A 15,150-nucleotide genomic window follows, 5' to 3' on the forward strand; every position below is an offset into this window, starting at 1 on the left:
TGTCAGTGTTTGCAGCCTCTGAGTACTAGTTTCTTTTGTGGGGATTCTCCCATGGTCTTCTCACCTGCTACAACATGCCACTTATATCAACAGCAGGGGTAGCAACCATTGTTAAATCCACACATCAGCTACAAACCTATATCCTGTTCCTAACATACTATCAATGTCTTCTCTCTCTTAACATCCAGGAATACTGTGGCAATTATGTCTTCATCATCTTCGCTGTCTTGCTCCTTATCTTCTTCATCTACACCTTCTTCAAAGTTCCAGAGACCAGGGGACGGACATTTGAAGACATCTCTCGGGGCTTTGAAAAGCAATCAGCTGAGCAGGCCATGGAGAAAGGTTCCATGGTGGAGTTAACCAACATCAAGGAGGTTCCTCCAGCTGTCGATGGAGAGCCAACCTCCCCTCCACCAGTGTAAGATGGCAGACAACTCACCACCTCTTAGGACTGTCAAGAAGAATCTCCAGAGACCCTGCTTTAATACCTGCTAGAACTTCACCCTCTTCCTGGCTACAAATGGGAAAGGTGCATGCAGACACACAAAGGGTTACAGACTGCTAGGGCAGACCTCTTCCGTCAGGCAAATTCTCAATGCTCAATATAACAATTTGAAAGTTCTCCTTTAAGGGAACGATTGTCAGATTTTTCAATCCTTTGGACAGGACACTGATACACTGATACGTCCTGGAGGAAAAGTCACTGAATGTAGTGGAAAATTTAACATGAAATGGAGAGATGCTCAGGTCTTGTTCGTTCTGATCCCTGCAGCCTACTGTAAGAAGAGAAATTGCATCCTGGAAGATAGTCAAGGGACACCTAGATGTAGAAACTATCCAAGGAACCATATTTTGCTCTGGAAGCATTTTAATAAAGCACAGCCGCTTTCCCCGGTTCATGGTCCTAGACAAAACCGTGTTGGCCCACGTGAAGTGAGAATCATCTGCCAAAATGAGAGACTGAAGACCAACTAAATGTGGGTATACGGGTCGACCATTCACACGCTAGCCTCTGTAAATGAAAATGTCAGAAGGCAAGATATTTTAGAACCTCTTAAAGAATGGCTAAAAAAACAAATCCAATATATTGGTCAAAAGTAACTTCAGTGAAATGGATCAGCTACAAAAGTCTCACATTGAACTTTAAAAAAATATATATTTTCATTTATTTTTATGAACAAAAGATAAATAGTGTTTGTGTTTTTAAGTGAGTTTGGTGCAGGGAACAAGATTTCATTGTTTTATTACTGTGACTGGGCAAGCCATTACTTCACATTTCCACTGAAACGTTTGTTAACAAAAAGAACCAAATCTATATGGCTTGTCACAGTATCAATATAACAATTCCCCTCACTTCACATCCTTCCTGATCAATAGTTTGAGTCGCAAATGGATATTGTCTTTTGTATGTTTGTGGCCGTCCTATGATCAGGAGTGGCATTTTGTATGCATGAGTGTGTGTGTGTGTTCATGTGATTGGGTATGCACTTTGCAGGGGATGTTTACAAGTTTCTCTTAGATTTCCTGGTCTTCAACAATGCTCTTTAGCCATTCAGGTGTATGCCAGGCAGCAAACCATGCATTATTTTCTTTAATGTGAACTTAATACAGATATTCATACATACACATTGACAAACTATAGAGGCAATGCCCTAAATGTAATAAAAGCCATCAATTCTGCAGAAGCATAAAAGGTGCAGAGATACAGAGATAATATCAATGTTTTATTTATTGGTCTATTGCTTTTATTTTATTCATTTTGGATTACTGTTTAAGGAGATGTCATGTGAAAAAGTCCTGAACTATGATATTCTGCTTTGGCTTTGTAATGCTTTTTGGCTTGTGATAAATTAAGTCCTAAGTGGTTGAAACACCTGGATCACCTTTGCCATTATTTTTAGCTCTGTGCAGATGTTGCGACATCAGATAGACAAGTGGCAATAAGAAGTAAGGGTGGGCGGTATTTGCGTGACTCTGCTTTACTCTTGTAATGTGGAGTTCCAGTCAAATTCCGCCAATTACTACGTGGAGCAATTTATTCCTGTGAGCATTCAGAAATTAGAGCGAGATTTGCCATCCCCGGCAAAATTTTCTTATGTGGATGGGTGTTCACAGGCGATTGCGGGTGGTCACGATCAGAGGGCTTCTTCTTGAGTAGATTTACTGCCGCTCGAGTAGATTTTCAGCTCCAGCGGCATCAAAGTCACCGTGAATGGTCACGCGCTCTTGCGTATCACGTGGTGCTGTTCGTGTTGATTGTTCAGGGCTGATTGCACTACTGGAACTAAATTGCAGCACAATCAGCGCCATGTGTATTATCGCCCGTTGGCGGACCTCTGCGTAATCTCGCAGTTTTTTAATGTAACTCTGAGGAATTGCACAGCGTAAAACTACGCAAGTTCCTCCCACTCCTAATAAAAAGGAAAGCAAAACAATAAACTTGCCAGGGTAGAAATAGCATAGGTACTGGCAAAGTAAACATGTCTTTTTACAGTGCAAACCCATGTAAACACAGCCATTCACAATCTTGTTTACATATATTTCAAGCACAATGCTATTTAGCACATTGAAGCCTGTTTTAATGGCTTTGCTAATTCTAGGAAAAAAGTAAGATTAAAAAAAGAATTGCTTTCTTTATAGAATGTATATATGAGATAAAGAATTAAAAGTGACAAACAAAGTGATGATTGAGTGTACTTTTCAGATGTAAAATCGCCCCTTATGCATATCAAAATAAGCAAATCCTAGAAAGCATAATGCTACACCAAAAAGCCAATAGAATGATGTGAGTGTAAAACTCCTATGGGCAGAGGTAAAGGCCAATCTATTTATGTTTCAGTATTGGTACTAATGCAGAGAGCTGCATGTAAAGCTAGGCATGAAAAGGATTTTTGCGAAAGATATAATCATATTTTGCATGTTGTTGTTTAAACATGCAAATGTATGATACTCGACTGGGTGGAGTGGTAAGGGGAAAATAATTCAACGCACAATTAACTTGAGTACTATTTGCAGTCTTGCTACAGGCAGCTTCACCTGGCTGTCGCAGACACTATTGTACGCAATTCTACATAGCGTGGGCTTTGGCCTTGCTCTGATTGGATGGCTTGCTTGTCCATTCTAATCCTTTTACCTGATTCAATGGCTTTCCTCCCTGTTCTTGTATTTGTCCCATCCCTGGATCATTTAATTTTCCCACTTTTTTTGTTTAACTGAGTCTATTCATCTACTTCCTTGATGTCAGGGAACTATTTGTTCTTTTCTGATTCATATCATCTCAGAATTGCATGTCCTGCGCCCCCCCCTCTGTCTCATTCTGTGTTTCACACACTTTTTTTGAGTGCATGCTTTCATCCTATCCGTTGCTACTTGACCCCCCTCCTCTCCCCATCCCCCAGTTATCATTTGTATAGCCCAGTCCCTCTAGAAAAATAAAACCACAAATAACCCTCCCCCTACACAAAGCACCACTGCGGCCTGGTGTTGCATCTCCTTCATCTCAGCAGCTTTTCTCTCCCCTCGTGGTCTTTCGCTCTCCTTCCCAGCCTCTCTTCTGCTGCCCCTCTCCAGTCGCCAACCGCTCACCTCTATTGAATATGTCAAAGACCGTGCTTTCAAAATTGGGTCAGCATTGGCAGCCATCTTGGAATTGTAATTTGTATACTTTCAAGATAGCTGCCAAGTTGGAAGTTTAAAAAAATACAATATCAAGATGGCTAGCCACCCTATAGGAATTACCAATGGTCGTGCAACATTAGCAAAGCCATTAGAGGCAAGCTGATAGCATTCGCAAAGCGAGACAGATTGAGTTTGCCTCCGCTTTCTTCATGAATGCATTAAATACCCCCTAAAAATTATAGTCAATGATGGCCTGTGCTCAAAACAAACAGCGTGACCTTAAATGCAAATTATTTAAAATCGCAATTAAACTAGAGCAAGGATGAAGGCCTAATTGTTGGGCTAAAATGGGTATCCTGTTCCATTAGCACCATATTAATAAGTCATTGTTGTAAGGAAAAGTCACATTCAAACTAAAGGAAAACTACCTACTAAGTTTACCACTACCGTACCAGCTTCAGGAAACGCTTCTATCTGGGGCTAATAACTCGTACATACCACTCATGAGTTGCTTAGGGTCTAACTTTACACAGGGATCCAATGTGAAGTTCATGTGTTGTGTTTTGAGTAAGATACATGTATGTCTGTTATTTCTACATACATGTGAAATTGTGTCAATCTTCCAGACAGTTACCAGTGTGCAGTACACTCCTTAAAACAACTTCTCAAATATTATGCCTTGCACTCCCCCTCCCCCCCCCCCCAAAATGTCAAACTTTGTGCCTGTGGAAAAAAACCTGAGATTTCATTGAGTGTATCTTGCAATACTTGTTCTTGAGCTCAGAAGTGCAGATTCCACTGGAAGTGTAGTTGTCTGGTAATACTTTGCGGCATCTAAACAGCGCCTTTGGTTCATACTTTAAGCGGGATGGACACTTGGTAACAACCAGAGACATATTTTGTCTGGATGCCTGTATGATGCAACTCGACAAAAAATACAGGTCCTGATTGCGAGTTTGGCGGACAGGGTTACTCTGTCAGAAACATGATGGATATCCTACCTGTCGTATTACAAGTGCATTATATCCAATGGCACTTGTTATAAGGGGGAGTAGCTGTCCTTCACGTTTGAGACTGAGCAACCCGCCCAATTCTGAATCAGGCCAATGAAATATGTTGACGTGGATCCAAGTGAGTATAGATGAAAGTTGTCGAGAACAGATCCCTTACTTTATAAAGGTCAGTGCTGGCCTTGGACACTATAGTGGCCAACTGGGACCACACTTTGGCACACTATTTTCAAAATTCCCAAGCGTGTAATATTGTGAGGCCTTTGGCAGATTAATCGAGAGGTTTCCCCCAACAGAGAGGGTTTTAGCCTTAGGACTAGAGCGGTTGACCTCGAATCTGGGGAACCGGGTTTGAGTCTCGGCAGGGACACTCAACATCCTGTGATTCTGGGCAAATCACTTAATTTCCCGGTGCCTAACAAAAATGAATGTGTCCATCTGTAACGAAACTGGTGCTCATGTAAAGCGCTCTGATACCTGATATCTTCCGGTCTAGTTTGCACTATATAAGACTCAACAAAAAAAAAATAAGTTTTCTTTATATGAACTTCGAGGAAAATGTGTTGCTTAAAGTCTCTGTCCAGGAGATGTGAGTAAGCAGAAGAATGTAGTGAAGCCCACCAAGCCATTACAATCTACCCTTTCTGGTGAAACACATTTTCTAAACTTCAGAAAGTCTGATATTTGCCCTGCTCTGTTGTTGGAGTGAAAGGTGTTTATAAGTTTGTTCCATAGGAATTTTAGATGATAGATGTTTAGTCAGATTATGTAAATAGGTGGGTCCACTGTTGTTCATCTTTAAACTATGGTGATGTTTTGCTACACCTTTGCACTGTATTAGCTGTGCCTTAAAATTCGGTGCTGCTAATTTTCACAATCCAATCTTACTGCACCCGATACTTTTAAAAGTTGCTGCATTTGGCAATTGTGTTTTTTCAGTTGTGAAATTTGTAAAAAAGCTTACATTTTGGCAAACAGTTATCTGTATGTTTTTAACAAATTAGAACACCGAAAACGTTATACCTCAGAACTATGATTTTTCTATGATTATTAAAAAAGAGCCTAGTGGAAGTTTAGCGAATTACGGTGATGAAAAAACTACAGAAGAAAACACTTTTCAAGGAGTTTCATCCCACACAATGCGAAAATACATTTTGACAGACTTAAAGGGAGCCAGATTAAATGTTTCACGGACTTTGTCGATGGTAGGATTTTTTTTTTTTCAGGGACAAAGTGAACATTTTTCAGCAAACTGTATTGTTAATACTCAAATCAGTTGTGCTGAAGTAACTCCAACTACTTGCATGACCTGTTGTTATTCAAAAAGAGCACTCTATTCTTTGAGCTGGCAAGACTTGGTTTACCACCTCCTAAATAAGTCAGCCTACAAGAAGGCACAAGATGTTAATGACCTAATGTGAAATCTGAAGACCCATGCATAGTGACCACACAGAGGGAAAGGGGGAACCACGGGACGGTCTCCCACTGCTTCCTGGCAACAGCAGTCACATTCCCTGCAACCCAAGTTGGGACTGCACGCTGGTGAATGGCTTCAACGTGTCTTGTCTGTATTGTACCAGATGTATATATCATAGAAACAAATATATAAATATTTCTATATAGATGAATATATTTATAGAGTATATATAATGATTTAAGGGGGGGGGGGGATTCTTGGGAGAGAATTGTGCCCAGGAGAGCCCCCTGAGGCGGGGCTTGAATATTCAGGTCCAGTTGGTGGCAGCGGCTGAGCAGACGCGCTAGAGGTTGTTAGGGTCTTGAGAAGTATGCAGAAGGTGTGACAGTTCACACTTAAGCATTGTAAAGACAGTTCTGCTACTAGAGCTATGTTCACTTTCTGCATCTTTGCAGATCCACGGTAGATGTACATTATGGCCAAGCCAACCTCTCTGTCTCAAATGAGTAGGACACATGTTCCTAGCCTTAGGTTTGCAGTTTATTCTTCACAGTGTTGCAAAATGAGGATAAAAACCAGAGCCTTCACCTCTCATGGCCTTCCACCCTAACGCAACATCAGTCTTCCTCAAATCACACTTGGGACGTGTTTGTTGACTGGTGTCAAGCCCGTTTGTGCCAGGACGAGTGCTTGGTGGCCACAAACTAAGATGTTGGATGTAACCAATCATCTCCATCTGCCAGATTTGCTCCCCCACTCTCTTGTGTTTGTGGGTTCAGTCCTGTCTGTCAGGGTGCAACTGTGATGAAAACTGTTGTATTGAACATCGTCAATAGACGTCTGTGTGTCCTATGGACTTGTTTCCAAAGTTATGTAAATATTTTATATGCATTCTAAATACTGTAATGGTGTAAGTAATTATGTTTTGCAATAAAACAAAATCTACTGGTGGTTTATAGCCTTGCCTTGAGTGATTTCATTTTTGGACCAAGTCCCTCATGTCTTTGAGCATTAATGGCCAGGACAGGAGAATATATATTTTGCAAACGTCATAAAGGGCCTCGTTGTAAAACTTGAACCGAACAACTTTTTCCTGATTGGATTTTGCATCAGAATATTTGGCTCATATACAAAAATGTTTGTGTGGCCGGGCCAATCTTAGAGTCCATTTTTTCGGTATTCGTAGAAAATTTCTAATTATCTGGATAGTTTTACCTGGATAGCTTGTTAAACTCCTAATTGTAATGATGGGCTTTGAGGTCCTGTGGAATGTTTGAAAAAGTACCCAAAATAAATCCACTTACTACTTAATTTGTAAAAGTTAATATACAACTGCAGATGTTCAAAATCTTTCTTGGGCGACCATACCCGGGTCCCACTCTGTTGCCACCCACTGACCCCCAAAGGAGCCGCACGCCTTCCCCAATGGCGCTGCCTGCAAGGACTATGCCCGAACTCAGCCGACAGCAAGTGAGTAAAGAAACCAATCCCACCTTCTTCAAGGATGGATTGGGGGAGCTACTGACCATGAGGAAAGTTTGAAACAAATGTGGCTCATAGGGCAGTTTACATCACATTTTCCATTTGATTTGCTGCAAAGCGATAGGATCTGAATAGACACACAAGAAATATTGCAGTAGTATCAAAGTTTGTTTGGGAAGAGAGCAACGACTGGGTATATAAAGAGGTGCTTATTATTAATTAAAGTTAGCAAAATCTCATAATATACTTTAAAAAGTTCTTGTCTATGGTGAGTGTTGGGGAGGGGGGTTCAGTAGGGGATAGGCTAAGGCCCAAAACACCTCTCTTTGGAGCTGTCTGGCTGCAAGGCCAGGGCTAGCTAATTCCACTCATTAAAGCCTATCTACTATTTATTTTACATGTGCTTTCTTTAGAGAATGGGGGCTGTAAATCTGTTTATTTCTGTTGTATTTTCTTTACTCTTACTCATTTTAAGGGAAAAAGAACATTTTTACTTTCTGTGAAATACATTGTATGTAAAGGGGCAGAAACTTGAAAAATGAATAATGCAAGAGAATGCACATACAGAACATTAGCTAGCGGGAAACATATTTCTACACAATTCTACACAGACCATTGAAGGCTGACCCTAAAAATACAAAACAGCGTGCACAAATATAAAGACAATCAGAGACACTTACAATGTACCCAATCCTATGGCCATCAAATGCATTAAACAAGACTGTTTCACCGGCTTTTACCAATCTGGATGGCACCAAAACTCCCTAACTTTATGTGTTTAGTGTGTTCCTGTTACCGCTCCCTCATGCCGCGGAAGTTGACAAATAGCCACACTATGGCAGAGAAGAGCGGCAATGACTTTGGATGGCCCCTCGAAACTCATATTCCTCTTCATCCTCCACTCCCCACTGCTGCCTGTAACCAACACCATGTTGAAGTTGTCCTGTCTGTCCTTGGTCTTGCTCTCAAGAGTTAACCTGGCTAAGTTAACATCCTACCATACCTCCTTCTGATGGGGAGCCAAGTAAGGTCCTTAATTTAGTGTTTGGTGGATGGGATACTCTGGCAAAACGTTGAAGATATCCCATATGCGGTATTAAAAGTGCCGTAGGCTACAATGCACTTGTAATACAGCAGACAGGATATTCACCATGTTTGTGATGCAGCAACCTGTTCACCAAACTCTAAATAGTGCCATAAGGTCCAATACTAGTGCCAAATATCTGTGTTTGGCTTGGCCACACCCCTGGATCAGCTCTGGCTCAGCCTGTGGTATGAATTATGTATCTTTCCCAAATCAAACTCCTTTCAATTGTCATAGATCTCCATTGGAGGCCTTCAGGGCTTCTCTCGGGTCACAGACAACAAGTCTAGTCCTCTTCTATTTTTTTAGCAGGTACAGAAAGTGTTCTGAAGAGGGTGATACCACATTTATGCCTGGTGCTAGCTAATGGGTGGGAGTGAATCCTGGCCCCTCATACCCAAAGCATAAAAGTACCCTGAGCCAACCTTAGTCGCTTTTTCAGTAGTTCCTGTTTGCATTACTAAAAATAGGCCCTATATGCCATGTGTTAGGGCATTTTCAAGACGGCAAAAGTCTTCAGCCACACTAAACTTGGGCTTTGAGGCTGGGGGTGTGAGTATTCAATGCTAATCAATGGCTGTGCTACTGCAGGAGAGCTAATACAAAGTAGCCTTCAGGAGATTCTGGCAGGAAAAAAGCTAACTTTCTAAACGTTACTTTTCCCTAATCTTGATTAAAAGTCCAACTTCAACATTGAACTGAAATATTAAAACAGTTTTTAAATTATTTCTTCAACTGGTCCCTATCTCAAGTTAGCAGTATTAGTATTTTATTCTGTACTCTTGTCTTATACGTAGGACAGTGAGGCCTGCCACAGGATTTTTTATTTATTTTGGGCATTGTCTCTAGAAAGACATGATAATATTTATTTTCTACATAACCCACTTTTAAATGACATGCACCCTATGTTGTGAGCTCCATTGTTTATATAAGGGTGACAGAAGGATTGGACCTGCTCCCTCTTGTACCCAGGACAAAGAAGTGCACTCAACACCGGCCAACACTCCACCTGCTTCCAGGCCACCCCGAAGTTCACCCACGGACCCTTCACCTGCCGAAACTGCAGCTACACCAGCCAGCACACACTAGCTCGTCCGGCCCACCCCAACACTGCAGGCCACACCCATCTCAGCTGCATACTGCTCAACACCTGCTCAGTCCACAAGCACGCTGTCGAACTCTGGGACCTGCTAGACTCCCACACCCCGGATGTTGCCTTCCTGATGGAGACCTGGATGAACTCCCCCTCGGCAACGGATATAGCCATAGCCATCCCGGACAGCTACAAGATCCCACACAGGGACCGGAACAACAACAAACCAGGAGGAGGAATCGCCATCATCCACAGGAACACCATCAGAATCTCAACAAGCACCGAAGACATCCTCAGCATGGCCGAACACCTTCACTTCCAGATTCACGTCAATAACAACACCACCCTCAGAGGAACCTTGTCTACAGACGCCCGGGACCCCGACCACAGTTCAGCGAATCCATCGCCGACCTCATCAGCATGCACGTCATCGCCTCCACAGACTACATCCTCCTCGGAGACCTGAATTTCCACCTCAAGAACGACAACGACAACAACTCCGCAACACTGATTGACAACCTCGCCAACCTTGGACTCAAACAACTCGCCAAGACACCCACCCACTCCGCTGGACACACGCCCAACCCCATCTTCTCCGCCAGCAACCACATCACCTTCAGCCACACCACCGAACTCCACTGGACCGACCACCACTGCATCCACTTCTCCTTCGAGAAACCCACCGCACACAACCACCCACAACGCACCCCACACCGCAACTGGAAGAATGTTACCGAAGACCAGCTCATCGCCACTCTTGCCCAAGCCCCTCCGCCGGAACCCTCCGAGACCGACACAGCAGCTCACAACTTCAGACAATGGATCAGCGGCTGCGCCAACACCCTCGCCCCAATCAAGAAACCCTCCAACAGGCTCAATGACTCAAGAGCCACCTGGTTCAACGCCGACCTCCAGAACTCCAAGCGCACCTGCAGAACCCTCGAGAAGCAATGGCGCAAGGACCAGACACCGGACACCCACGCAGCCCTCACAAACGCTAGACGCAAACACCACCAACTCATCCGATCTGCCAAAAGAAACTCTTTCAAGGAACGCATTGACAATAACGCACACAACAGCAAAGAGATCTTCTATATCGTGAAAGAACTCGCCACCCCCAGCTCCAGCTCCAATGACGTCCCATCATCACAAGAACTCTGCGACTCCCTGGCTACCTTCTTCCACCGCAAGGTCAAAGACATTTACAACAGCTTCGACACTCAGGAGCTGACGACAGACAACGACGACGACGACACCTATTCCCACAAAACTCCCCAATCTTCTGATCTCCTGGAAGAATGCCAACGACGAAGATACCATCAAAATCATGAACCACATCCACTCCGGATCACCCTCCGACCCCTGTCCCCACCACATCTTCAATAAGGCAAGCTCCATCATCACCCCCAACTCCAAAAAATCATCAACAGCTCCTTCGAGACCGCCACCTACCCAGAGAGCTGGAAACACGCCAAGATCAACGGCCTCCTCAAGAAACCCAAGGCGGACCCAAAGAACCTCAAGAACTTCCGACCCATCTCCCTGCTCCTGTTCCCGGCCAAAGTCATCGAGAAGATCACCAACAGACAACTGACCCTCTTCCTGGAGGAGAACCATGTCCTGGACTCCTCTCAATCCGGCTTCCGCAGCAACCACAGCACCGAGTCTGCCCTCATAGCCGCCACTGACGACATCAGGACCATACTGGACAAGGGCGAAACTGCAGCACTCATCCTCCTGGACCTCTCGGCCGCCTTCGATACCGTCTGCCACCACACCCTGAGCACAGGCCTCCACGACGCAGAGATCCATGGTAAAACCCGGGACTGGATCACCTCTTTCCTCACCGTCAGAACCCAGAGAGTACGCCTCCCCCCGTTCCGATCCGAAGCCACCTCGATCACCTGTGGCGTACCCCAAGGCTCATCCCTCAGCCCGACCCTGTTCAACATCTACATGGCACTGCTCGCCAATATCGTCAGAGCACACCACCTCAACATCCTCTCATATGCCAACGACACACAGCTGATCCTCTCCCTCCCCAAACACCCCGCCGTCGCCAAATCCAACCTCCAAGAGGAAATGAAGGCCATCGCAGACTGGATGAAGACCAGCCGACTAAAACTGAACTGAAACAAGACAGAGGTCCTCATCCTCGGCTCCACCCCCTCCGCATGGGATGATTACTGGTGGCCCACCTCGCTGGGAGCTGCCCCGACACCCTCTAACCAGGCACGCAATCTGGGGTTCATTGTGGACTCCACGCTCTCTATGACCCAGCAAGTCAACACCGTCAACTCCTCCTGCTTCAACACCCTCCGAATGCTCCGCAAAGTCTACAGATGGATCCCCACCGAAACCAGGAGAACAGTTACCCAAGCTCTCGTCAGCAGCAGGCTGGACTACGGCAACGCCATCTACGCAGGAATCACGACCAAACTCCAGAAAAGACTCCAACGCATACAGAACGCCTCTGCGTGCCTCATCTTCGGACTCCCCCGCCACAGCCACATCACCATCCACCTAAAAGAGCTGCACTGGCTCCCGATCGACAAGAGGATCACCTTCAAACTCCTCACCCATGCTCACAAAGCACTCAACAACACCAGACCAGCATACCTCAGCGAACGCCTGTCCTTCTACACCCCGAACCGCCAGCTCCGCTCCGCCGACCTCACCCTCGCCACCGTCCCACGCATTCGCCGAACGACCACCGACGGCAGATCCTTCTCCCACCTCGTGGCAAAGACATGGAGCACCCTCCCCCCCACCTGTGGCAGACCCAGGACCTGCTGACCTTCAGGAGACACCTCAAGACCTGGCTTTTCGAGCAATAGCTGCCCCTTCCCTTAGCGCCTTGAGACCCTCACGGGTGAGTAGTGCGCTCTACAAATGCATTGATTGATTGATTGATTGATTGATTGAACGGTCAGTTAGCTGACTTTCTGTGTGGTTTCAGGTAGACAACAGGCTGCAAGAGGCTTTTTCCTGGAAGAACCTAGCTGGCGAGTGGCTACTGGACTTGGTCTAGACCCTGCTGTTGACCTCTACCTGTGAGTCTCTTAGTGCCTCTTCTCAGGCCCTAGGGTTCTTAGAAGTGTACTCTTGTGGTTGATTGGGATCTAAAAGACGAAGGGCCTGATTTAGAATTTGGCAGAGAGGAAACTCCATTACAACGGTGACAGCATATCCTCACCGCCAAACTAAAGGTCTACTCGCCTTATTTAGAGTAAAGTGGACCTTCAGTATGTTGACAGCAGAGACTACTCTGTCTCTGCCAACAGCATACACCTCCAACAGATCAACAGAGTAAGGGTCGTTGGAGGTTTGCCATGTTTCCGCCCACACTATTTAGAGTGGGTAGACAAATGACATGTTTTTACTGTCTACCACCACCAGTTAATACCTAGTGGTTAGGGGGAGTGAAAAGTGGAAATGACCCACTTGCCACGGTAGAAAACTCCCATAGCTAGGGGTAATTACTATTTTTATTTCCAAAGACAACATCCTGCTTTGGAATTTTGTTTTTAAAAATAAACAAAATTGCAAGTTTGACGCACGGCTCTGTCATGTTGACGGAACCATCCATCAAACTGTCAATGCATTTTCAGGAACGGCCGTAACAGGGGTTCCTGGAAATGCAAGAGATGTCAGCTGGGCCAACGACATATCTAAATTTGGCAGGCAGAGTACTCTCACCATGCAAAATACTCTGCCATGGTGACAGTACTAAATACATCCTCCAAACTCCAAACCAGGCCCTACGTCAGAGGATAAATTGTTTCACCACAATGAACCTGGTTGATGCATCGAGGCCGTGCTCTGTCGTGATCAGCCTCAAATTGTCCAAAGGTCCTAGTCTACTGCAACCATTGACTATCAATTGCACTTTGTGCTTCGTAGCACTGGTTTAACTTAAAACTTTAAAAATGCACATTGCCATTTACCATTATTGAGTTTTGTCATTTTGATTTCGTTTTGTTTATTAAATTGTACTCTATTTTTCTAATTTGGTTTGGGATTTTTATTGTTTTGCATTTTGACTTCAATACTGATTTTGTACTGCATAAACACTTTACACATTGCCCTAATAAGCCTTATTCCTGTGGACTTTGTGCCATAGCTTCCAGGGGATTAAGCTTAGTGTCATATAGTGACTTTGAGGGTTCACCCTAGCCAGAGTTGTGATTATTCCTCAAGATGAGCAGTAGCCCACCCCACATAATCAATGGCCTACATTGTTGTTTAGTGGTGAAGTCCAGGACTTGTGTTTTGCAGTACCACACAGTGATTTAAGTTAAAATTAAAAATCCCTTTTTAATTTGACAGCAAAAATGGACCTTATGGATTTTTAATTGGCATTTGGTTCTAATGGGGTATTTTTTTGTTTCCTGAATTCATTTTTGCCCTCAATTTTTGAACCGTACGTTTTTGGAAACATAGCGGCGGGTCTGGCTAATGTAGAGAACCTTAGCATGGCAAAGCTGAGGAGCATGTGCAAACAATGAGGACTGAAGCTGAACAAGCAGTCCAAAGAAGAGGATTACTACATTGCCATCAGAGCCTGGGAAAAAGACAGTCAGCAACAGAGCACCTCAGAAGAGAATGAGGATGACGTGGGATAGGAAATTGAGGAGGGCATTGGGGAAGCCACAGTGCCAGGGGAGTATTCTCCACAGGGAGCAGCATCACCTGCATTTCCAAGGAAGGAATCAGTATGTCTGCCTCCAGTTTGTCCCTGTCAGAGCTAGAGGACAGGCAGTCATAGAGTGCCTGAAAAGTTAGATTTGGTTGCTGAGGTGAAGAAGGCAACCCTGGCTGATAAGCAGAAAAAAGCAGCCCCAGTTGCTGAAGAGAAAAAAGGCAGCAGCAACCCTTGCACTGGAGGAGAAAAAGTTGCTCTTGGCCTTAAAAGAGAAGAAGGGTCTGCGGGCCCATGAGAGGAGCCAGTACAAGATGGACTTAAGGACCTGTAGGGACTCTGGGTCCAGTGAGGAGGGTGGAAGTGAAGCAGAAGTGCCTGAGAGGGGTAAGCAAAGAGCCCACAGCCCAAATGACCTGGTGCCTGGTTATGTGGTGGGGGGATGACGTTGATAAGTGGTTTACAGCATATGAGGTGACCCTGTGTATATAGTTCAATGGAGTCACAGAGGAGGACTGGGGTTAGCCTGTGGAAGCACATGCTTATATTTGGGAGGTATACGCTATTGGGCCTAGAGGCAGCTGGGCAGGTTAGGTATGCCTCATGAAAGAGGCCCTTAAATGCAATTTTGATTTAACCTTAGAAATGTATCACTTGAAGTTTGGGGATAGCCAGAAACAGTGATACCGGTCTCGGATTAATCTTGTGAACTCGTCTAGTAAGGCACAGGACAGGTGGGTGAAAGAAAATAGCTATTTTTATGACCACACCCATTTTTGGACTGATGCTGTTGGTTTTAGG

At 44.7% G+C, this 15,150-nt stretch overlaps 1 protein-coding gene across 1 annotated transcript in view; it reads left to right on the forward strand.

Moving 5' to 3' along the window:
- LOC146812797 (solute carrier family 2, facilitated glucose transporter member 3-like) overlaps positions 1-1,871 on the forward strand; it is a 43,943-nt gene extending 42,072 nt beyond the window's left edge. Inside the window, exon 10 of the mRNA XM_085619910.1 lies at positions 189-1,871. Within this exon, the coding sequence (XP_085476036.1) occupies positions 189-425 (237 nt within the window). The 3' untranslated portion in view covers positions 426-1,871. The remainder of the gene's footprint in view (positions 1-188) is intronic.
- The last annotated feature ends 13,279 nt before the right edge of the window (positions 1,872-15,150 follow it).

Source organism: Triturus cristatus, chromosome 7 (genome assembly GCF_964204655.1).
Source record: "Triturus cristatus chromosome 7, aTriCri1.1, whole genome shotgun sequence".
Classification (NCBI taxonomy): Eukaryota; Metazoa; Chordata; class Amphibia; order Caudata; family Salamandridae; genus Triturus; species Triturus cristatus.